At 40.3% G+C, this 23,422-nt stretch overlaps 3 protein-coding genes across 5 annotated transcripts in view; 2 read left to right on the forward strand and 1 right to left on the reverse strand.

Moving 5' to 3' along the window:
• The window catches only part of ric1 (RIC1 homolog, RAB6A GEF complex partner 1), a 28,741-nt gene extending 23,335 nt beyond the window's left edge, over window positions 1–5,406 (reverse strand). The window contains exon 1 of the mRNA XM_079363992.1: window positions 4,735–5,406. Within this exon, the coding sequence (XP_079220118.1) occupies window positions 4,735–4,875 (141 nt within the window). The 5' untranslated portion in view covers window positions 4,876–5,406. The remainder of the gene's footprint in view (window positions 1–4,734) is intronic.
• A 1,191-nt stretch (window positions 5,407–6,597) lies between these two features.
• On the forward strand, window positions 6,598–9,828 carry exosc2 (exosome component 2). The gene is made up of 9 exons (XM_079363857.1): window positions 6,598–6,770; window positions 7,105–7,206; window positions 7,300–7,345; window positions 7,451–7,540; window positions 7,660–7,725; window positions 7,812–7,880; window positions 8,478–8,654; window positions 8,871–8,999; window positions 9,426–9,828. The coding sequence occupies exons 1-9, from the start codon at window positions 6,649–6,651 to the stop codon at window positions 9,504–9,506; spliced, it is 882 nt and encodes a 293-aa protein (XP_079219983.1). The 5' UTR covers window positions 6,598–6,648; the 3' UTR covers window positions 9,507–9,828.
• A 521-nt stretch (window positions 9,829–10,349) lies between these two features.
• Window positions 10,350–23,422, forward strand: part of abl1 (c-abl oncogene 1, non-receptor tyrosine kinase) — a 28,369-nt gene continuing 15,296 nt past the window's right edge. The window contains exons 1-2 of one of the 3 annotated variants that reach the window (XM_079363852.1): window positions 10,350–10,953; window positions 11,689–12,078. In XM_079363852.1, coding sequence (XP_079219978.1) covers window positions 11,952–12,078 — 127 coding nt within the window. In that variant the 5' untranslated portion in view covers window positions 10,350–10,953; window positions 11,689–11,951. The remainder of the gene's footprint in view (window positions 10,954–11,688; window positions 12,079–23,422) is intronic. The other 2 variants (XM_079363853.1, XM_079363854.1) reach the window with 2 other exon arrangements.

Consider the following 23,422-nt stretch of genomic DNA (forward strand, 5'->3'; position numbering starts at 1 on the left):
CATTATACAGGTTGATGTACGGTGAAATGAGAGTGGTTGAGCGATGTTAGCAGGTGGTCAAACAGCTGTCGGAGAGGAGCAGAGGTAACGCAGGAAGAAAACCACAACACCTGGCAAAACCTATTTCTTTCAACAGCAACAGGAAAGCCCCTCCACACAATCCGTGTCATTCACGTCCTAAAGCTGCTTCATGAAAACTTGATCACAGTGATAAACAGACGAATATTTGATACTGCGTCAAACGGCAGACGGCTCATCGGAGCGATATGATGGGCTTAAATGAAGCTTCTTACTGCTTTACTTCATCCTCCTTAAAAGACACACAACGGCTCAGTGTCGATTAAAGTAAAGACTATCTCATTGACTATCTTTGCAGTGGAAGAAAACCTGACAGGGGATCGGCAGGTATTAAAGAGCGGAGAACATGTGGCCTGTAATTCCATCTGTGCAACATCAGACTTTGTTCTCAGTCACAGTAACGAGAGACGCAGTTCCGCTTGTCTGCGTCTCTTTCTCAGCATCAAATCTTAATAAAAGGCAATGAAAATTTATTTATTTATTTAACCTTTATTTAGCCAGGAAAAGTCCCATTGAGGTTTAAAAAAAAACAAAAACTCTTTTTTCCGGCTGAGCCTGCCTACGTCAGCAGAGCATTCAATGCTCGGCGTGAAAATGAAAACGAAAGCTTTCATAAGGCTCAGAGTTTTAATAACATCAGATCAGAGTGTGGAGTAACACTTTGAAGTCTCTCTATGTTCAGTGAAGAATAATAACATCAACAGAAATAGCCTGTTTTACTCAACCTGGGAATTGAGAGAGAGAGCTAGCTTTCTTATTGAACTGACACTTGGGAGTCTCCCGAGTCTGAAAAGCAACCTAAGACCTATCTGAAACATCCGACAGCCTGATGTAACCTCCTGTGTGGGTCTGTTCATCTGGTTTCTACTTGTTTGATCACATTACGATGGCTAATATAAGTGTGTTTGTGTTATAAAATTCAGAAAAAAACAAAAACCAGTAACATGAAAAAAAAAAAAAAAAAAAAGACAGTATAATTGAACATCGGGCGCTGTCTTAAGGTTTGAAAACAAAAAAGTAATAAAGCCGATCAAGTCAAATCTTGTAAATATTCTCAAACAGGTTCTCAGGTCAAAGCTCGTTTTGAAATGTCGTTTTTTTGAGGACTATAAGAGCGTCCATTCGTTTCTGTGTGGCTGCAGCCTCAGTTTCCTGAAACAAAGTTTGTCTCAGTCGTTGATAAGAAACACTCACACAAACACATTTCCCACACGTTGGAATCAGCCACAAATACGTCACACTTAATCTCTATAGAGCGAAATAAATATGTGGACTTAATAATGTGGATTCTGTCAATCACTGATCAAGAACTTTAACCTTTATAGGATGTAATCCAGGTGAAGAGGAGTCATTACACTACACAATGCATGTATAACATGGTGCAGTTTAGGCAAACTGAAAAAGATGACTCTAAAAGACCTGAGTCTGCATACAAACATTGACATAAGAGCAGAAACTGAAACAGCAGAGTCATGCTCATGTGCTCGGTAGCTAAAAGGAATCCCAGGGGATGTAAAGGATTACAGACAGATACAGGCAACCACACGTTCACATACAAACACAGCTAGTTGTCTGAGTCACCCAAAGAGATAACTACAGCTCCGTGATAACTCCACGAGCCACAAGAACAAATTTCCGTCCCTCAATTCCTGGACTCCTTGATCAGAGCCCACAACATGCCCCCGTGCAGCTGTGGCAAGGCGACAGAACAGAAAGACGACACGGCTGTAAACTGCGGTGAGACACGGGATTAGGTGATAGCACCTGGGACAAACTGGTTACGCTCAGGCTGTACGGGCTGAGGTCGAGGAGTGATGGGATTAAAAAGGGAATAGACTTGGTGGCATCATGCTGTCTGAGAACAAAAAAAAAAAAAAAAAGGAAAGAAAACTGAGAGGGGGAATTGACAGATACACCGTCACTGTTATTTATTAAAGATGCAGGCTGAACTGTTCAGGAAGAGAAACACACAGCAGCAGATTGGGGGGGTCTCAGGGTTTCAGCAGTTTTGTGCATGTTTGAAGGCACATTACATGAAAGCAAATATGAGGATTTTTAACTGGTGATGAAACAGTCTGCAGTCTGTCTGCTTTAGGAAACACACTCTAATGCATCTATAAACAGTACTTCTGAAAAGTGTGTAAACTAAACACTCTGTACAATTTGGGTAGATAGTGAGGAGAATTACATGATGGAGTCGACAGATGTTGAAGGTGCATGTCAAGAAGCTGCTCTGATCAACATTCCTGACACCATGTTCTTCCTGAACCGCCCCTCATTGATACTTCCAGACGGGCAAAGTTCTTAAAGGAAGGGAAGGGAAACACCGCCACATCCTGTTGGGGCCTCAGGAAATCAGCAGTGACTCTGATCCATTGTTGTTGCAGCTCAATAATATACAAAACTATGTGTAACACCGACCGCCATAAACAAATCTCCTCGACCGCTGGACAGCAACTCAAGTGGCTTCTCTCCTTATCAGGGTGGCTAAATCTGAAGTATGCAAACAAATGAGGACAACGGTATGCAGCAGTACACAATTCTCAAAGCGCAGGGCTACATTGGAATTGCATAGGGCTTTTCTACTACAGCTGCTGGAGCTGGCAGTGGAAACGGTGCTTGCAACATTTCACAAGCCATTCTGCAAACATTATTCACAACAGATTTTCTGTATCGGGGGAAATAAATGGTGGGCACACAATTAATATAGACAAAAAAAAAAGGAAGCTGCCGAGGTCTTGCAAATCACTTCAGCACCCAGGTTCGGTTTACAGTCTATAGCCGAGCACTAAAAAGCCATCAAAGTAATGTTACGTACTGTACTTGAATATTCAGCACAAATGTAGGACATTTTTAAAAAGACTATTATTAAAATCTACTCCCACCAAATACTGCTTTTAATGGAATAAATATGATTATTATTCATTCTCTGTAAAACCTTCACCTCTTTGAAAAACCTCTGATTAACAGGATTTGAGATTTCTGACTGATTCTGGGCAGCGCGTATCAACAGGTTTACAGACTGCTTTGGACACAAAAAGCGCTTCAATGCGTCATTATTAAGTACAAAAAGTGTTATTTGTGGTGGTCCTCTTGATGAGAAGACTCTTATAATGACTGAACTACAACATTAAACTAACTACATTAAAAGCAAGAAACCCTTTTAAATACACAAAGTTAGAGGCAACATAAAGAGACATCATTTTATAGTCACCATGAAAAATCAAAGTGGACATGTCCAATAATATGCTGACATGGCTGTTTACATCCTTAATTTCACTCTGACCGCTCAAAGAGATAACACTGAGCCTCTGCCTGACAGACCTTACGTCATCAACATGTGGTCAGTGACAGTTTGTAATGAAAATCATTTGAAGCCTCACACTGGAAATGACTTCAATAATTGAGCCGTTTCAGGGGGAATTTAACAGAACGCAGGACCAAGAGTTCTGTTGCTCCAAGAAGTTCAACTAGTGTAAACTTTCCTCTGTCTGATATACTGTAAAGCAGGGCTTCATGATCATGGACCCCTTTCAGGTGAGACCCCCTCATTATGGTGATATATCAGTACAATGTATTCATTTACTATGGAGTACTTTTCTAGACAGAATTAGGCTCCAGCTATACTTTACAAGTAATTCATTTCATAAACATTGAGAAAAAGTTGGCTCCGAAGTGGTTTTTATTTCTTTGTGACTATGAAGTTACAGACATTAAAATCATATCAGAGTTGATCTATTGGCCCAAAACTAAAGTGTGTGGGAGTATCAATACTTACAATACAATGCTTTTTTTCCAATGGAAAAAATAGATGATTATATTGGTGCAGGACGTCTCAGTTTTTAAATATGCTTTTTCAAAGATACAGCACACTGTTACAATTTTTTTGTAAATTATTCCGCGGACCCCACTTCGACAACCACTGCTGTGAAGTACTAATCAGCTGGACTTAAATCCATTTGGCTGTGATGATGAAAAGCAACCAAGCCTTTGCAGTCGAGGCGGTGAATGGGAGGAACCACGCTGTGCAACTGACTGACATGTTGTACCATAAAGCCTCCGTAAGACGCACACGTATACGGATATCAACTTTGGAAGATGAGCGTCTCACCTGTCATCTCTGTAACAGGCGTGACGTCAGCACCCTAACATCTCAGGTGCTCATCCCTGAGTGCGTTTGCATGGGACCTGAGTAACCCGGATACGAGCCGTACCCCGATTTTGATCATATTCGGGGTATGATGTTTACATGCACAAATACAAAAAATGATGCTTAAAACCCAAATTAGAAACGGGATACTCGAGTCCATGTAAACGCACTCACTGTTTACTTTAACTTTCAAGTACGTTAAGTCGCCAAGTTGTTATGATGATAAATAAATGCAGATTTGGATTTTTCAAAGATGATAGTAGCTTTTATTGGGCGATGCAGCGATAATAATGTGCTCATGGTGGCTTTAATGAAGCTTTGTTTTTGTCCGGCTGAGTACAACAACATCAGAATCAGCTTTATCGGGGAGGTATATTTAACACACAGGGCATTTAACTTCTGTGGAGTGTGCTCTCTCTTTGAACAAAAATAAACAATCAATAACAATTGGCTAAAAATATATATATATAAACAAGTGACTAAAGACTAATGTGGACTTTACTTACCCGGCTAAACCAGATGCTGATCTGTGTCTCTGAAAGCACGGCGAAGTAAAACCTGTGTGAAGTCGGCTGGATGTGGAAGGGTTCCTCTTCACTCCGCAGCGGACAGAGCAGCCTCCGGGGCCAGCCGGTTAGAAAATACATGACGGTAAACTCACTCCGACCTGACACTCAAAACAGTGTCGCAGTGCCAAGGGTCGAGGGTGCCCCTTTTACTCCTCAAGAAAAAAAAAAAAAGTATTTTACTCCAAGTGAGTCATTAGGTCGCTTATATTCTTGATAGAACTGGAAATAGGTTCATGGAGCTCAGCGTTAACACTGGCACAAGTGATCCATGAATGCCGTACAGTGAGATCTCAGCAGCCGATGGAGCTACACAGCTAGCTCTCGGCTAGCGTTGGCTTTCCAACTTGAAGCTAACGAGCGATCCAATGCATCGACAGTAAAAAGAACTAGAGCCAGGTCCGACGACACAATACAGCATCGAACAGTGGACTGTGGCGAACAAATGGGTCGACTAACTTTCGCTCCAGCGTCAGTGTTTACGATGTCTGGACCTACGATGTTTAATAGTGGTAAAGCGTCCAGTTTTCACTCTTCTGTTCCTCCTCACGGTCGCCATCTTTACAAGAGTGTCGCTGACTCGAAGCTGATTGGGTGAAGCAGAGACGTTTTTTGCGCGTGTTGACATCTGACGTCATCTCTCCGTTATGTGAAACTCGTGTGAAATGAGCATGCGTTAAACTCTACGCGGCTCGACGCTGACATCTGGTGGTAAGATTAAAAAAAAAACACAGAATACGAGCAGCATGTCGGACGTCTGTTTTGTTGTCACATTATAGTTAACTGTACTTATACTATGTGGGTTTCATAAAGTGGCAGAACTATCTGTAAAATAACAGTTTTGTCTCATGGAGTTTTTATAGTTGACCCATTCTTTCTCATCTTTAGTGTGTCTTTGTCATTTATACTCTAAATGATAAAAAAGATGTACATATATGATTTAATTTAAATGATCACCTACGCACACTCTATTATGTAAATACTGAAAAAGATAACTACCTCATGTTTCCTTTTGCACTACTCACCACTGCACTATCATCTTATTTAGTCTTGTACACATTAATGTTAATGTGACTAATTAACATTAGTCTGTAATTACTTGTTTAAATGTTTAGTTAATTGATCACGTTGATCATATTTAATGTTTACATTCTACAGAGAGAGCACAGTCTACCAAAGTTAAATTCCTTGTCTGTTACACATGCCTGACCAATAAAGCTGATTTTGTTCTGTATTCTGCAGGTTCTGGCATGGTTTCTGATCCATTTTGAATTAGATATATATGGCAAGTAAGGCATTACATTTTTCTTACACAACAGTCTTGGCCACAATTTCTCCCAATAAGGGGACCTCATCCTGACATGCAGTGTAACTCGTTGTGTAATCTAGGGTTCCTTATACACAAAGTAATTGAAAATGAACACTATGTTTATTATGCTATCATCCACTCTATTCAATAATATGTACGATACATATACCTAGGTATAAGGAGTTATTACACAAGATGTAAGCGTTCAGCAGCAGGCAGTAATGAGCACAGATATAGAACATAGTGTTTTTATATATCTATGGTAATGAGCCTCCTATGGTGGTAGAGGACGAAACAAATAAAGGAAAACAAGAATCAGATAAAGACGACTTTTTTTTGCAAACCAGCGGTGAGGCATCAGCTATCTTTACTTCTCAAACCTTAAACGTTTCTTGACCTCTGCACTTGGAACCATCAGCAACATTTATCTCTAAGACAAAAACGTCCAGACTCACACTTCGATAGGTGGCGCTATAACACGGATAGTTGTTTGTTAGCTACCAGAGGGGAAAGAAGAAGAAGAAAACGAAGCAAAAAGTAGAAGCATGGCTGTTGACATGAGATTACCAACTATTCGAAAAGCGGTATCTTTATTAGATTCTGCTTTTGAAAGAAAAGATCTTGTGGTCCCCGGTGATGTTATCACTTCAGACACAGGTTTCATGAGGTAGGTAAAGGTTGATTCTTCATGTTTTGATCGGCTGCATGCTGTGCTTCCTCAACATGTTGTCACCAAGAAAAACATGTTCATATAACATAACTAATGATCTGTATTTCATTCCCGCTTTAAAATTGTGCCCAGTTTTAATGACTGACAGTCATGCATGCATGTTAGTAGTTATCTTCGTCCAAAAACTTTTGTTTAGCTTTTTTTATTTTGATTTGGTTTTCGTGCTAACCTGTGTGGTTTGTTGTTAAATATTATAGTTATACATTTTTGGGATGGAATACAATTCTGGCGATATTACTCAGAAGTGCTGATATGAAATCTTTCTCCTCAGAGGTCATGGTACCTATGTAGATGACGACAAGCTGACAGCATCAGTTGCTGGAGAGGTGCAGAGAGTGGATAAGCTGATCTGTGTAAGACCACTTAAGACCAGGTAAGAGAGTACATTAATGCTCTTAACATCTTATGTGGGGGAAAAAGGCAAACTATAGCAGAAGAATCATTTTGTTGCATGGTTTGTTTGCAGGTTTAATGGAGAGGTTGGAGATGTGGTGATTGGCAGAATCACAGAGGTAAGGCACTTTACCCCCATCTCCCCCTGTATGTGATGTCTTACATCTTTTTAAAAAAAAGTAGTCTTCGAACCTATTTAGCAATAAGTGTGTTTTTTTATGTAGGTACAACAAAAAAGATGGAAGTTGGAGACCAACTCCAGGTTGGACTCCGTCCTCTTGTTGTCTTCTGTCAATCTGCCAGGAGGAGAGCTGGTGAGAAGCTAAACTATTTGATTCACTTGAAAAAAATTGGGTGCATTACACTGTTATCTGCGTGTTAATATATTAATAGACTTGTAATATGAAGTTTGTTTTTTCATTTTATCTTATAGAGGAGACGATCAGCAGAAGATGAGCTCACCATGAGGGAATACCTTCAAGAGGGCGATCTTATCAGTGTAACTCACTTTTTTTGGTACAATCTTTCATTGGCTGTGTCATCTTGTTATTGCCAACTCTAATCTTTGTGTTTCTCTTTTTCTAGGCTGAGGTGCAGTCTGTATACTCAGATGGAGCCCTATCACTTCACACCCGTAGTTTAAAGTATGGAAAGGTGTGTTATGCTGGTGTATACAATGACAACTGCTGACTAAAGCATGAAATGAAAATGATATACTTGACTAGAATTACTTATATATATATATATATATATATATATATATACAAAAAAAAGTTTTGGATGAAGTCAAGACAGTGTATCTGTCTTTTTTTCAGAATGCCATTCATTTAGGAGCTTATACAAAAATGAAAACTTGTAAAAAAAAAATAATAATAAAAAAAAAAATCAAAGTACTAAAACAGTTATAGATTAACTCAAGAGTTAGTTGCACTCTAAAATGGTAAGAAATGGCTTCATAGTTTGTGGATAAATGCAATCGCTAAATAATTATGGCAGAACAGATGAATCAAGGGAATATTAGAAACATTAGGACCTCTACATTAAAAAATGGCCTATAGAAGTAAAATTGCCCAATCCAATACAGTCAACCGCAGAGTATTCAAAAAAGGGATTCAGCTCTTTTATATTTACTATTACATCCTGGCATCATAGAAAGTAATTTTATTTTTTGTTAGTGAAAAATAAGTGAGAACAACATTATTTTCTGCCCTAATTTAACAATGTTTTCTGTTTCTACTTACTGTCAACAAGTTGGGCCAAGGAGTGCTGTTACAGCTTTCTCCCTCTCTGATCAAGAGACAGAAAACACATTTCCACAACCTGCCGTGCGGTGCATCCATCATCCTGGGGAATAATGGCTTTGTGTGGTTGTATCCCACTCCAGAGCTTCAGGAGGAGGAAGCTGGAGGCTTTTACACCAACTTAGAGGTATAAAGGCTCGCAAGAAAGGGCAGTTTTCCAGAGTGTCATTAGCCAGTATATTGATTTAAACACTTGGATTTAACCCAATAAATCAGTGTTAATTAAAGATATCCATAACTTTGAGATATCAAACTTAATGCATCAGTATATCCATACTCTGAACAGAATCTGCTTTCCCATAATATTTCTGCATTTTTGTGCTTTTTGTTTCTGTCCTTTTAGCCTGTCAACCTATCAGATCGAGAAGTGATTTCACGGTTAAGGAACTGCCTACTGGCTCTGGCTGCACACAAGGTCCTTTTGTATGACACCAGTGTTCTCTATTGCTATGAATCTTCAGTTCAACACCAGGTAAAAAGAAGCATCACAACTCTCTTTGTTACAAATTTGAAGCAATGGCAATGAAAAAAAACTGTTGAAGATGAAAATGAAGTTTCATTTGGGGAGATTTTTAATGCCATCTGGTGGTGAAATTGGAAAACTACAGCAACAACAACAACATTCCTCAACTTTGACCCTGCTTGTGTAAAACTTAAGTCTACATGGATGAATCCATACTTTGGGTTGAGAACAGATTACTTAATAACTTATGAAACTATGTTAATAGTATTTTTCTGAATATAAAAGCATTAATATGTTTATGCTTCAGTCCTTTATATATTTGCTGCTTTCACAAATGACAAAATAAATGCACATCTTGCTTGACTTTGCTTGTTTGTTAATATTTAACCCAAGTGTAACATTTCTGTAATTACATGCTTTGTTCCAACTCTGTAGGTCAAAGACATCTTGAAGCCAGAAGTGATGGAGGAGATTGTAATGTTGACTCAACAAAAGCTGTTGGAGCAGGAAGGTTAAAGAGCATACATCCTAACTGTGACCTTGTAATAAAACCAAGATTTCATCAAATAGCTTCAAAGGGACCACCAATGCAAGGACTGAACTTGCCTCGTCAATGACCGTCACTATTGTGTCAGTCAGTTGTGTAATTAAACGTTGAATTATATGTTATTAGACTGGTGATTCTGTTTGATAGGGGCTTTAAAACTCTACATGATTTAAAAATCACTAGAGCAGCTAAACTTACATTTTACAGAGGTTAAGTGGAACACTTTGGATGATGTGTGACGTTCTAGAAAAGAAAACTGTTTTATACAATAAATGTCCTATAATATCTAGACTTCTTACTGTTGTTGTTTTTCAGTAATAAAAGAACATAATCATGTTAGAAAATGAATTTTAAAAAGGTTTGAAGGTTAGAATTGTTTATTTTGCAAAAGAATTAACTGCAATACATGAATCCTTTCAAAATGTTTGCTTTTGAGAAACAAGAGTGTGCATACTGATTATGGCCCCTAGTGAGTGTAATAAGGTAACTTAGAACACTTTGTTTTTTTTACACTTGGATTACCTTTTGAAGGGAAAATTAGCCTAACAGTATCACATATGCATCCTTTTTTGTTTTGGAAAAAAAAAAAGCAGGTTGTTTACAAAGTGCTTAATTAGAAGTATTGGAGCAAATGTTAATATGAAGCGTTTGTTTCATCAACACATCTTCATACCTTTAAACATATATGGTGGGTCTCTATATGCAGAGGGCTTTATATAATAAATGTAGAGGATAGGGATAAGATTTAGGTAGGTTTCCTATCCTCATCTCATGAAATGTGCTTCTCAGTTGAGCAGGTCTAATAACAGTTTTGCTCTGGTACCATGTACTAGCCCACGCACGCATGCAACGTCACACGTCGCCCCACCCACATACTTCTGTAAACCACCTTGCGCATGGAAGTATGGCGGCACGAGCGACACAACTAGTACTCGGCCAAAGTTTATTGAACAGGTTTTCACTTGAAAACAATGAATAAGTACGCGAACAGAGGGGTCGGCAAGGAAGAGCTCTGCGGCTGTAAACAGAGGAAAGGGCTTGCAGAAAGAGTCGTCGGTCTGTGGCCGGTCTTCACCTCCTTGATTGAAGTGCCTTTAGTCCGGGTACCACAGGGGAAGAAACTCTGCAGGACGGGACGCTCGGACACGGAAGTTTGAAAACAGACCGAAAACTTCTGCTTTGCAAAGACTACTGACACATGACTACATTGTGGCAACCGCAAACTTATTTTGGAGACACTTCCGTGCACTTGTCCGACGATTATTTCCAGCGTGTGAACCGCGACTCGGTAAGAGCTCGAGCTCGATGTGCAGGGGTCTCGCGCTGCACACCACCAGCTAACGTTGGTTAGCATCCATGGCTAACTTAAATATTAGCCTGAGGTCTCCTGCTAACCAAGAATGTAAATGTTTCTATGTAAGTGAACTTTTACTCTTGTTTTAACTGCAGTCATTTGTAACAACAGTGCAAGTTTGGTATTTGTTCTTCAGTGCTTATTGTGGGTGATTTGATGTTTGTGACATAGCTTTGGTATTTAAAAAAGATTGCCAAGACACAATAGAGTTAGGGAAAATAACACAACATGTCTTGGAAGACTTTAGATAGCTTTATGTTATGCAATTTTGTTTGCCCAATGTTAAATTATGAACGTATCGTTCACTTTGTTTTTGTTCTGAACGGTCAGTCGTTGTAGTTGACTGTTGTTCAGCAACATTAGCTTCGTATTTAATGAACTTGACTAACATTTAAAACTGTCATTTTACAGGATCAACAAACATTTGAAAAGAGGGAATTGGGTTGTACACAAGCAGTCTTATTCGATTTGTGTGTCTTTAAAATGAAGGCAAAGTAAGGTAGTTTACAAACAGTATGTTTTGAGTAAATGTAATATTTGTTGACATGTTGTGGCACAATCCTTTCAGACAACCATTCTTGCATTGGAGGTGCTATTTATTCAATCCGTTTGATGATGTGCATGCTTGATTCACCTCTGTCATTGTGAGGTTTTAAGCATGGATCATTCATATAAAATACATTTCCAGTGTGTGAATATGGTTTTTACGTTTTGTATGCTTATTATACATGTTAAAAGCAGCTTATGGCACTTAATGAAATCAACATTGATTGTTTTTTTGTTGTTTGTTTTTCCAGATTACTTTGCAATGCCGAACTTTGACCTGTGAGGCGTTCAATCTCAATTAATGCATGATAACAACAGTCATACTGGAGTATAAAAAAAAAAGTCTGCATAGGTGAAGGGCATTACCCACACTCCAGGAGAGGGCGGACGGAGCTGGGGGAAACGGGTACCTGTCTTCTCCTGACCCCTTACCTGACCTGCTGGACATTTGTTGAACTGTGAGTGACTGGGTCCAGCTTGGAGAGTCCCGGCTGCGGCCTGGCACCCTGCCCTTATGGGGCAGCAGCCGGGGAAGTTTGTAGGGGACCAGAGGAGACCCAGTCTACCAGCCTTCATCAAGGGTGGAAAGAGAGAGTCGTCACGCCATGGGACCCAGCCCTGTAACGTTTTTGCCGTGCATGGTAAGAGCAAATATTACTGGTAGGACCCCTGTTTTTTAGCATTTAGCAAGACCGCAGATATGATTGTGACGCTGTCATCAGTGGGCTTAGTTCTATAGGTTTTTTGTTAACTGCATCAGGGATTATCTTTTCAACCTCATACTCAGCATGGACTTCCACTGACCAAGGATAAAATAGTGAGCCATCAGTTTACTTTTTTTAAAAGCAAACTCTATAATCAAAATCAGTAGTCTGGACATACCATTGCGCACACAAAAAAATGGATGGTTTTAAAGAATACAGGATGCTGCCTATGTTATAAATGTTTTATTTTGAAGGTTTATTTCGTTTGGCTTTTTATGCCTTTGATTCCTGGATAGGAGTAGGATGGTGGCTAGAGTCAGGATAGAGATTGGGTAACGACATGAGGGAAAGGGGCCTCAGGTCGGATTCCAATCCAAGGCCGCCCGCCCAGAGGACCACAGCCGCCGCACATGGGCCGCACTCATTATGAATGTGTGTTGACGCATGAATGGAAATCATTAGAGTGTATAGATAGCTTAAGCACCGTTGTGGTTGCATCTTCGAGATTGCTGCAAGCAAGCTGATTAACAGATTTTGCTTGCACTGCCAGAATAAGAGAAAGTGTTGATTACTTTAAAGCATGCTGTAAGACACTTAAAACCGCTCTAACCATCTTACCGAGCATGGAGAATATGGAATGAACTTAAACAAGTGAGTTAATCTCAATGAGGTGAAGGCGTGAGGTTAATACTGACTTGTATTGGGGGCGGGGGGGTCTATATTTTTGCATAGACTGTGATTTTGTTTGAATGCTTTGAACTCACTGAAAATCCAGAACACTTGCTCCTGTAGTTTCTCCTCACTGAAAAAGCTCAACAGGAAATCGTATCCACCTCCATCCTTGCAGCCCGTAGTGCAGTTGAGCTGAACAGTGCCTCCTCCTGTGTTAGTACAGGATTATGTGTGGTGCTACACAGGTCAGTTTTAAAGATAGATGATGATTTGCCGTGTCCTTAAATCAACAGATTATTTCTGATTACAGTGATTGATCCTCTTGTCTATAAAATATAAGACAACAGAGAAAACTGCTCAAGCATTGCAAGCGCCCAGAAGCTTCCATATTCAGGTTTTTTACTTTTTGATTTTAGTTACTCAGCTGTCTGAAAGGAGAAATATCCTGTTTACTATCATGTTTAAAACTGAAGAGGAGCAAATTATATCACACAGGAAGCTGCACACAGGAAAGGTTTTACTCCTTTTAAAAAAAAATGATTTTGAATAACGAATTTCTTAAATGCAGATTTAGCATCAAACAGTATTCATAACTCTACCTCACAATTGATCCAAATTGAATTGAACTAGAGCTTATCACCGTCATGCAGTTTGCAAATATGGAGGCCAGGCATTTTGGATAACTGCCCGATAGAACAATAGATCAAGTTAAGGCAGTCATTGAAGCAACAGATATCTTAAAAACACGGCTCTGAATAAGCGAATCACTCTAATGCATGTTCCAAGCATTTTCACAGGACTGCTCATGAGGAGGCTTTCCAGCTGCTGGAACAGAGAGTCACACTGCTGTGCAAAGCTATCACCCAAGAGATGTGTCTTCTTACCTGGGGATGTTTCTGTTTGTTTAACAGACGGCGCAATCCGTCTGTTTCCTGGTTACTACTTTAAGTTAGATGAATTTTTTTTTTTTTAAATCCCCAGTCAGTTTTCTCTTTTTTTGAAAATGACAGGGCACCAAAAGCAGTCTGTCATCATAACCATAAAGAACGCATTTGGGTTGAAATCAGTTACTTAAACTGTTCTTCTGAAGATCATTTGAATTAATGATAACACCAATAAACATCCAAAAACTAGTAGTAGATCATATCACTTCTTTATTCAGTTCACACTGGGACATTTTTGTGAGTTAAAATATATGTTTAAGTAATAAAACAAAAAATAATGAAACAAAAATTCTACCATCTTAAAAAAAAAAAAAAAAAAAGCATTGCTTCAGTTGAAATGTAAGTGCTTTGCTTTCTTGCAGCTCTTCAAAATAATCCCCTTTTCATTGAACAGGATGCATACCATGCATCGAACTAAACTGATAAGTTTACCAAATGTGTCCGTCGGGCTGTGATTGACTTGGCAGGAATACTTTCCACAGAGTCGGAGTCTTGCATAACACAGAGGGGGGACAGGGCAGGGAAGGCCAGAAAAACAGAAATGCCGGTAAATGGATCGAATTCGGCAACGGGTCAGCGGCATAGGTTGCGCTTGTTTTTCCCTTTCTGCCCCCTTTTTTTTTTCTCCTGAGATGAGCAGGTCAGACTCTGAAAGGGGATGTGAGTCACAGTGCAAGAGGAGGGCAATAACAACACACGGTTTTAACGTCTCCTGTTTTCTCTCTTCCTGGTGAGCCCCATCTAGTAAACCCTCAGCTCGCCAGCCCCGTGCTGCTTCTCAGCAGGCACGTTCAGACCTCTGCATGCAGCTGCCTGGGAGAGAGACGGAGGCAGTCAAGGGCAAGCAAAGACCTGCCTCTCCTCTTGGCATCTTTGTACACTGTACAAGTGGGGAGGTATGATCTCACTGCATAGCAAGTACGATTATAAAGATTGCGCAGGGCTGTGAATATTTGGGAACTGTAGCTCACACACTGCGTTTCCAGCTGCTTTTCTCAGCGTGTGTGGTTAAGATATCCGAGAATCCTTTCAATCTGACTGGAGACCTCAGTGGATCCTGGATGAGATTACAAGCTACAGTAGGTTACCAGACCTGTATAGAAACAAGTCTGAGCAGAGCACAAGAGCATTTTTAAGCAGTTCTTTCCCGTCGTCTTCTGTAAAAAAGACACACTTGTAGATTCTAAACGTATAACATCGACGGGCTGTGGTCATCACTCATGTCCAACCAATCAAGCTAATACGTTTATTTCACACAACCTGTTTACACCATTATATTTATTAACAAAGGACACTTGTGCAGCGCTGCTGCTTTTCTTGCAGAAGCTCTTAATCTTGTCAGCTCCGCTTTAGATTTTGAAGCGCCTGTCAAATGAATTATCTCATATCAATGTAATATTTAGAAGGTTTTTTTTTTGTGTAGGTTTTATGAATCGCAGAACAAAATGCGTAGGTAGGACACATCACAAGTGTCACATAGCGGTGCGTGCTCTGTTGTTGGTAAAAGCTCAGACTGAGCCTCTGGCACTGTTCACTAAGGACAAGGCTCAGAGTGGAACCGTTTTATTTAAAGAAATGAAAAGATGTTCCCTCTTCAGCTACAGAATGACCCGTCAAATAGAATGGAGTTTTGTTAGGGACATAATGATGTACACACGTGTTGTTACAAATATGAAACCCCAGTGTAATCCTATTGCTTGCACCGTGAAGTTGAATAAATAGAAGAATGGCCACTAATTAAAGCTGGTTATGTGCTTACTTATTGCAAAGCTAAATTGTCACTTTATACCTAAAGTACAGTGAAGTATAAAGCAATAACTCAGTTTCTCATTCATGGGTTTGACAAATTAAACAATTAAACAACACACTTTAGCCTCGAAGCCATTTCTTCTCCGGCACTGATGAGCAACAATGCTGTGTGGATGTGATATAAATATGTAACTCATTCTTTTGAATATTATCTGTACAATTTCCACAGACATTTTTTTTTAAATGTATTTATTTCGAATCCTTTTTTAACAAGTACAGGAATCAAAAGTCTTGACTGTGCATAGTCGTGCCCCTGTCAAATTGTTTTCCAAACGACAGCAGGAAGAGGCATTGCTGTGAATAATGATTCAAAGAAGCAAAGATCTGCCTTTCATTTATCTTCCTGCTTTTCTCTGAAACGGGCAAACAGGAAAGAGGAAAAGCAGGAGAGCAGGATTTAGAGGATGGAGGGTTCAGAGGAGCACAGCAGTGTTGTCTGATTTGGAGGTATCTCATTATTTGCTGTTCCCACAGTTCAGAGAAAGAGGGACATTTGCCCCCTGGTGGTTATTTTTATTAACACAGCTACTGTTATTTGGGTACATTACAGCTGTTGACTTTTTCTTTTCTTTTTTCTTTTCTTTTTTTCTTTCAGTATAGCCAAATTATTAAGAATATTTACCTAGAATCTTATTCAACATACTCATGATATTTGAAACCTGATTCAATTCAGTTGAACTTACACGTTTCTGTTTTCATCAGTAAAACAATGAAAGACTTTTATTCTGAAGCTGCTCATTCCTTCATTCCTGTTAATTATTCTTAGTGCATATCTACAAGTGTGACTTTTTCAGTGATTGTGACTGACCCCTCCCCAAAACTTTTTTTCTTTTCTTTTTTTTTACACAGTTTGATTTGTGTGCGTGTCTGTCTGTGCGTCTCTTACAACAGCTGAGTTCTGTGTTTATGCTGTAAGAGTATCAGTTTCTCCTGCAGCCTCTTGCTGTCCGTTTCTTAGCTCGAGGAATCTTTACAGTCTACACACCAAATCTCCCTCCATGATCCCTGTGAGTCCTGGAGATGGGAGGTGCGTGTGAATACCCTTTTTATGTACCCATGCAGCAGGCGCCTCATAGCAATGCTCACGCACGCCAGCTGTTCGGTCCCTGGTGGGGTGTCCCCTCGCACTGGCTGGACTTGTCTCAGAACTTTGTGTGTGCGCGTTTGTGCGTGTGAGTGTGTGTGTGAGACGCACATTTGTCCCTTGCTAGAAGATGCATTACTGGTTAGCGAGTGTTTTCCCCTCTCATCAACTCTTGACCACCTGGAAAAAAGTCCACCTTATTACTACTATTACACCTTATTGTGAAAAGTCAGAACAGCTGTGTGTATAAATCAAAGTAGTCAAGGAAGTCCACACTTAACAAGTCTCCTTGTTACTCTCGCAGCCCAAATCCCCAAGCAGTCATTGACATGGAAAGTCTTTTATAGGCATGCTACCTCATCCACCCTGAATATGTGGACTCGGTCTACAATTTCGATTCGTTGTTGGTTTGGACGTATCGGAACGTCTTTCTTTATGAGGCCATGATAAATGAACTTCAATGATGACTCCTAAAACTTGGTAACCCATGGACACATCATGTTTTTTTTACTCTTGCTTGCTGCCTTTGAGCTTTAAATGTTGCTCTGTGCTCCAGGCTCACCTCAGACCTGAGTGCTGGATTGTCGATGGTAGAATCAGGCGACATTTGAGCACGATCACAACATTTCAATTGAATTGATTTATGTAAAAAAAAAAAAAGTGTCGGTTTTGGCCTTTAGTTTGTTATTTTTGTGAAACCTTTTGTGCAGCTGTCCGAGGCAGGATTCGGTTGTGAAATAGCGATTAAACACAAATAACAAGAATCAAACACGGGGATTTTTGTACTTGCTGTATTTTACGGGAAAATGACTCTCTCCCCTCCTTTAAAACAGATGTTTCTTAAAGAACTAAGGCATTGTTGATTTTTCATTTTTACACCTGCACTTTTCCTTCTGTGACGTGTTAAAATGTCATCTATTAAAAAGAAAAAAGAAAAAAAAAAAGCCCCTATTGTGTAACTGTTATATAATGAACATCTGATCAGTATGACTGTTTAATTAATAGCTTCCTGGCCTCGGACCTCTCCAACATCTGCCTCTTGATCCACTCCACTCTGTGTTCCAGTCAACCATGCATGTTTGTGTGTATATGTGATCTATTGAGGCAGAGGAGTGTTGAGTAATATTGCCTCTATTTTAGAGAGAGAGAGAGAAACACGGGGCAATCCACAGCAGAGGAGCGAAGAATGTGACCTCTTGTGCATTCCTCTCTCAAATAACTGGTGCAATCCCCCTCTCTCCTTTCTTTCCTCCTCTTGTCTTTCCCTGCTTTCTGTCATTCTTTCACTGTCTTTGTCTCATTCTCAGCTTTGATTGATTCGTTTTTTTCCCCTTTTCAACAGAATATTTCAGTACACGTGTGACACGAAAGATAATAGGAAGCACAGGCCCAAAGTAATGAAACTACCAATAATGCAGCCCGCAAACAAACCCATGATGCAACAGCAAACAGAGCTAATGTGGTGATTTCATTTACTTGCGGTTATCTGCCACTGTTTCTTTAAGCTCTAGTATCATGCTGCTTTTAATGTATTTTGCTCTTTAACTGCAAAATGTTGACTCTTTTAAAATGGGAGTCAATAAATTACACTCTGGAAAAACAAAAATGTGAGTGCTAAGTTATTAAAAATATTCTCCTTTTGTAACAGAGATCATTCGAAGCCCTCAAATCCTAAATGACAGCAGTGTGGGGTAAAATCAAAAAGATACAAACTAAAAGTTAGACCACAGTTTTCCTCCTTTTGACATTTAGTCATTAGATGACCTTCACTCATCCAAACTTTTTAATTTCCCACTTTTCTTCGAGTTCGTTCTGTATATGGCTTGAAATCGCTCTCGCTTTGAAGCGTCAATAATGCGTGCTCACGTTCTTTCAAGTCACAGAATACAACTTGTGTTCTCGCATCTTAATCTTAAACTCCTCTGAGAACAATGAGGTCCGACTCGTCTTCATTTCTTTGCTTGTTATCCCTCTGTTGTGCACACGCATAAACACACAGTACATACAGCACTCATACGCACACAGGCAACCTCTTAAGTTGTGTTCGGAATGCAGCGTGGGAGCTTGTCGCCGACCACACACACACACACACACACACACACACACACACACACACACACACACACAACACACAACACACACACACACAACACACACACAAAAAGAACAACCCCCTGTTCCATGCCTGAGCAGGCCGCTCTAGACGCAGCTGTTGTTTTCTCTGCAGACAACCTGCTACCTTGGATGCCAGCTCTGTGTTTTTGTGAGGCCTCCTGGTCAGAGAGCATGTGTTCTCATGTAGATTATTGGATAAAGGTCCATGTAAGCATGATTTGATGGAATGGAGTTAGATTTCTTTAGACACGGTAGATCCTCCTGAAGTCACTGTTTTGCTCATATTTTTTTTTTAGTTTCTTTGAATTCCATCAAACATTCGAACAAAATCCTTTTCTACTTAGGTATCGTGTGGTTAATTTTCTTTGTCTGCTTAGTTTATTTTCCTCCCTCACCATACGGCTCTGCTGTCCCGTCCCTTTGTGTTGTGTTTAGCTCGTCTTCACCGCTCTAAAAGAGGGGGCCTGCTATGCTCGCTGCATCTGGATCCACTTAGACACAAAGAAGAGCCCAAGCAGCTCCACTGCTGCAGCCTGCGAGCCTCGCAGCCACACTCACTCTTCTGTGTATCTTGTTTTTTGTTTTTGCCCCAATGGGCATGCGGACAAATGGGGGGGGGGGGGGGTCTTTCCCCAAAAACATCCAGATAACATCTCAAACACATTTAAGGCTGTCAAAGCATCGACTGACTTTCTGCCTTATACAGGGTGTCTTTTTGTTCCTGTCAAAGATTCTTTGTGTCCCAATGTAATAGCAGCTTCTACTTTCTATTTCACATGCCCCTTTGTTATGCTTTTTTTATACACTCTCCTACTCTGCACGCATGCTCTGGGTCAGATCGAGCAGTTAAAAGCACTGGACTTGCACCCTCTCTTTCTTTGTAGAGCTTATTTATCCCGTCCCCTTTGCGTCCTATTAATTTCAACACACCTTTTGGACACACAAAACGCATTCATACCGTAAAGTGATGGTGTTTGACCTTGGCTCTCTGTGCGCTCAGGGTTTGATGCTTTAACTGTTGACTCGAATGCATACTTTTCAATTCTTGGAAGGTTTGCGCTGCATATTTTTGTCCTGCTTCCACAACAGCCTATCACGTGGAGAAATAAGCAGAGGTTGTGCTCAGTCATTTGGGTTTTAGTTGAAGTCAGTCGACTGGTCATGGTTAAAAGGTTTAATCCTGATTGATTCATGAATTAATGAATCTAAGTTACTTAGGTGTACCATGCACTTAAACATTTTCCGTGCTTAAGTGAATGTCGTAACTTCGACCTACCACAAGGTCTTGACTTTATTTCAAAATAAAAGCATGGTTGAATTCTAGTCGGAAGTATTCTAAGATGACAGTACACAAATTCAAAATAAAAGCCTAACACGTTTTTTTTTTCTGTGCGAAATAATGGCATGTCAAACTAGCAATTAAAGAAAACCAACTAATCAAGTCTAACTACTGAATTTATTGATTCATCACAATTATTTTCACAACAGTTTAAACAAATGACTGTTTGTAAGAAGTGGATTGTAACTGAAGTTTTGTTTATGTACTGCTGGGGTTTTTTTTTCAACCAGAAGTGATAATATATTTGGACTAGAGGGTGGATACGTATGGCTACCTCTCTATCCTGACAGACTAGCAGCTGTGATTAGTGACCTCTCATCCTTCTGGAATATATACTGTACCATCATATGCTAAATGAACATCATGCTGCATTAAGACTGGAAACGTGCAGCTCAGGCAGTTAAACTATGAGAACCATTGATACAACTGTAATATATATCAAGTGACACGGAGGGTCATTGTCCTCTGGTTTTATAAAATCTGAGTTCTTTGAAACCAGTGGAGATCCCACCTTCTTTTAACATAAGCTGAAGTTAAAAGGCACTTCCCAATTTTCAAAACAGCAAGTTAAATTAACTTTTCATGTTGAATCGATGCTATTAACTCCCTCTGTTAAAGCTTTGTATACTCACATCATGTCGGCCTCATTTGTACAGCTGAGCAGACAGGATTGCGAGTGGGTCACCTTAAACGCAGAGTGTGTTTTATTTCAAACGTGTTGAATAACCTCTGCTTTTCATTTCACTCAGAAGCCCCGAGAGAATCACGGTATACAAACCTTTTCGGCCTCGAGCTCTCTGCAAAATGTTCCCTTGGTATTTGCTCACAATGCAACTCTGAACAATGTTGCATCAAACTGGTAACTTATTACCAGTACTGGCTGCTGCTCGCTCCCTTAACCTTGACCCAGAGCAGCTACTGTTTTGTTCTTAAGCGTCCGTCACCAATCCTTGGTGCAGAATTATGTGCAACTCGAAACCGCTCAACCTCATCGACTAGTCTTCACGCCCCCAGACACTCTGGCTGCATTCTCAAGAGAGCCCTGAGTAAACAACACACACACACACACACACACACACACACACACACACACACACACACACACACACACACACACACACACACACACACACACACACATAAAACACATACATTGAACTTAGCTCTTTCTATTGACCTACACTTGGCTGTATGGAATTTGGGTTCGATAATAAAGTGATGAACCGCACAGAATTACTCGAACAGACCCACACGTCTCTCCCATCCTCGTCTTCCTCTCTCATTACAGAGCTCGCTCCGTTTTAAAGTATAATAACTCTTGTTCCATGACTTAGAAAGAACAGGAATTATGCCAAGTGTTGGCTAGCTCACATTTCTAGTGCTGCTTGACTATGTGAATAAACGTGTCAGTGTGTGTGTGTGTGTGTGTTCCCATGTCCATGGCATAGGCAGGGATAAAGTCACACGGTCTTTAAATATCATGAGAGTTTAGTAAGACTTTTAAGACTTTTAGTAAGAACGTTTTTTGCCTATATCAGAATTGGGGTCATGGATTCTTGTCAACGTTATGCAAATGCTCAAACAGGAGTGTGGTTTGAATTGTAGCACACTTTTGTATGACTATGTAGGTTAAAGCTTTGAAGGAGCGAAGCAGGACAGGGGGGGGGGGTGTACATGAGAGGAAAAGGGCCAAAAACCATCCCGTGGGCGGATTTACGTCAGCTAACTGTTAACATACACGGCTCGGATTATAAAACTCGAAGCGAGCGATTCTCCTATGAGCTCACTTCCAAACAATGTGCTTCATGTTTCTCCATCTGCAACCTTTTTTCCTCTTTCCTCCTTCCTTTTTTTTAAAATTTTTTTATAGCCTCTCTCCTCTTCCCTTCGACCTCTCTCATCCCTCCAACACTTTGTGACTGCGGTGAGTTAATGGGCCTTTCTTAGCGCTGGAGGAAGCCTGCATTTCTTCTTAATTGTTTTTTTGGGGTGGTGCAAGAGAAGAGCGCAAATGTTTGCCATACCAGCGCTGCAGCAGCGATGATGTAGGTTTCAGTTGCCATGTGACTTCATGTTCAGACGATGCATAACTTCAAAAAAAAAAAAAAAAGCCACCCGAGACTGAGCCGGGTGAAAGAAACACCAGTAGATTTCTAACGAGAGCGTCACGAGCCGTGCGAAAGAGACGAGCAACACAAGCAACTGCAATAAATACAGGAAGTACAAGGAGCCCTGCAAGCCGTGAGGTCATCCAGAAGTGGAGCAGCTGTGTGACAAAGGAAGACGTTTCAGGTCACCTTTGCACATCATTCGATAGCAGGCTTCGATGCAAGAAAATGACTGTTGTTTTTTTTTTAATTATTAAACCCTTTCTGAACCCTTCATTAAAGCACACAGGAGGTGAAGCTTTTGTTAAAATCAACATGCCACGCCGTGAACGTATTAAACTGCACTGCACAGTGTCTCGCCTTTCTCTCAGGCGTCCATGACCTTATCTTTGGATTTTCTATTCTCCTCTTCTCTTCTCAGATTTCTTACATCAATCAGTTTTTTTGCCTGTTAGAAACATCTGGTTATTGTTCCCGTCTCCACTCTCCTCCTACCAGTCAACCTATTTTTCCCCCCTGCGCTCCATCACATCTTGTGTTATCAGCTGTGAATAGGTTTGCGAAGCTTTGCGCTTTCCTGCAGCCATCGGACGTACCGACACTCGGGAAGATACTGTCCCTGTGTCTTGGTATTCTTGTTCTCAGACATGATGAGCACACAGAAAGATCAGCGTTTCATCAGTACAGGGGAGGTACCAAAGCCCACGTTCATGTTAATGTCTTATATTTCTTTGAGCGAGGTCCTCGCCTTCCTCAAACAAACACTGTAATTATATTGTGTTTTTTTTTTTTTTTTTTTTTTTCTTGGAAAGTCGGGAATTCCAGTGACCCGTTCAGCCAGTCAACTGCTTTGGCATTCCTGCTTTGTGCTGTGGTGTCATCAAGCCGGTTTCCCAGTAGTGTGTAATCACCGGACCTCTTATCTCTGCGGCCATGTTTGTCTTTTAAAATGGAAAAAAAAAAGTATTTGCCTGACGCAGTCAGACGATTTTACAGCTGCTGTCGTGTCCTCTGCTCTGCGGTTTGAATCTGAAGTGAAAAATGACCGCCGACGAGCCTCCTAGATAGTCTGAGGGGTTTCATCTGGCTTGTATACGTGTGAAAAGAGATTCTCTGTCCTCAGTAGATGGACAACAACAGTCAAATCGATCCTGTTAACCTGTACGAAAAGAAAAGGAAGCGCAACCATTTATTGGGCTTAATCGCATCT

Source organism: Symphodus melops (assembly GCF_947650265.1).
Source record: "Symphodus melops genome assembly, chromosome: 16".
Classification (NCBI taxonomy): Eukaryota; Metazoa; Chordata; class Actinopteri; order Labriformes; family Labridae; genus Symphodus; species Symphodus melops.

Coding starts and splice junctions, on each gene's coding strand:
- exosc2 (XM_079363857.1), top strand. CDS start 6,649: ATGGCTGTTGACATGAGATTACCAACTATTCGAAAAGCGGTATCTTTA. Junction 7,207..7,299: donor GTAAGACCACTTAAGACCAG/GTAAGAGAGTAC, acceptor GTTTGTTTGCAG/GTTTAATGGAGAGGTTGGAG. Junction 7,541..7,659: donor ATCTGCCAGGAGGAGAGCTG/GTGAGAAGCTAA, acceptor TTTATCTTATAG/AGGAGACGATCAGCAGAAGA.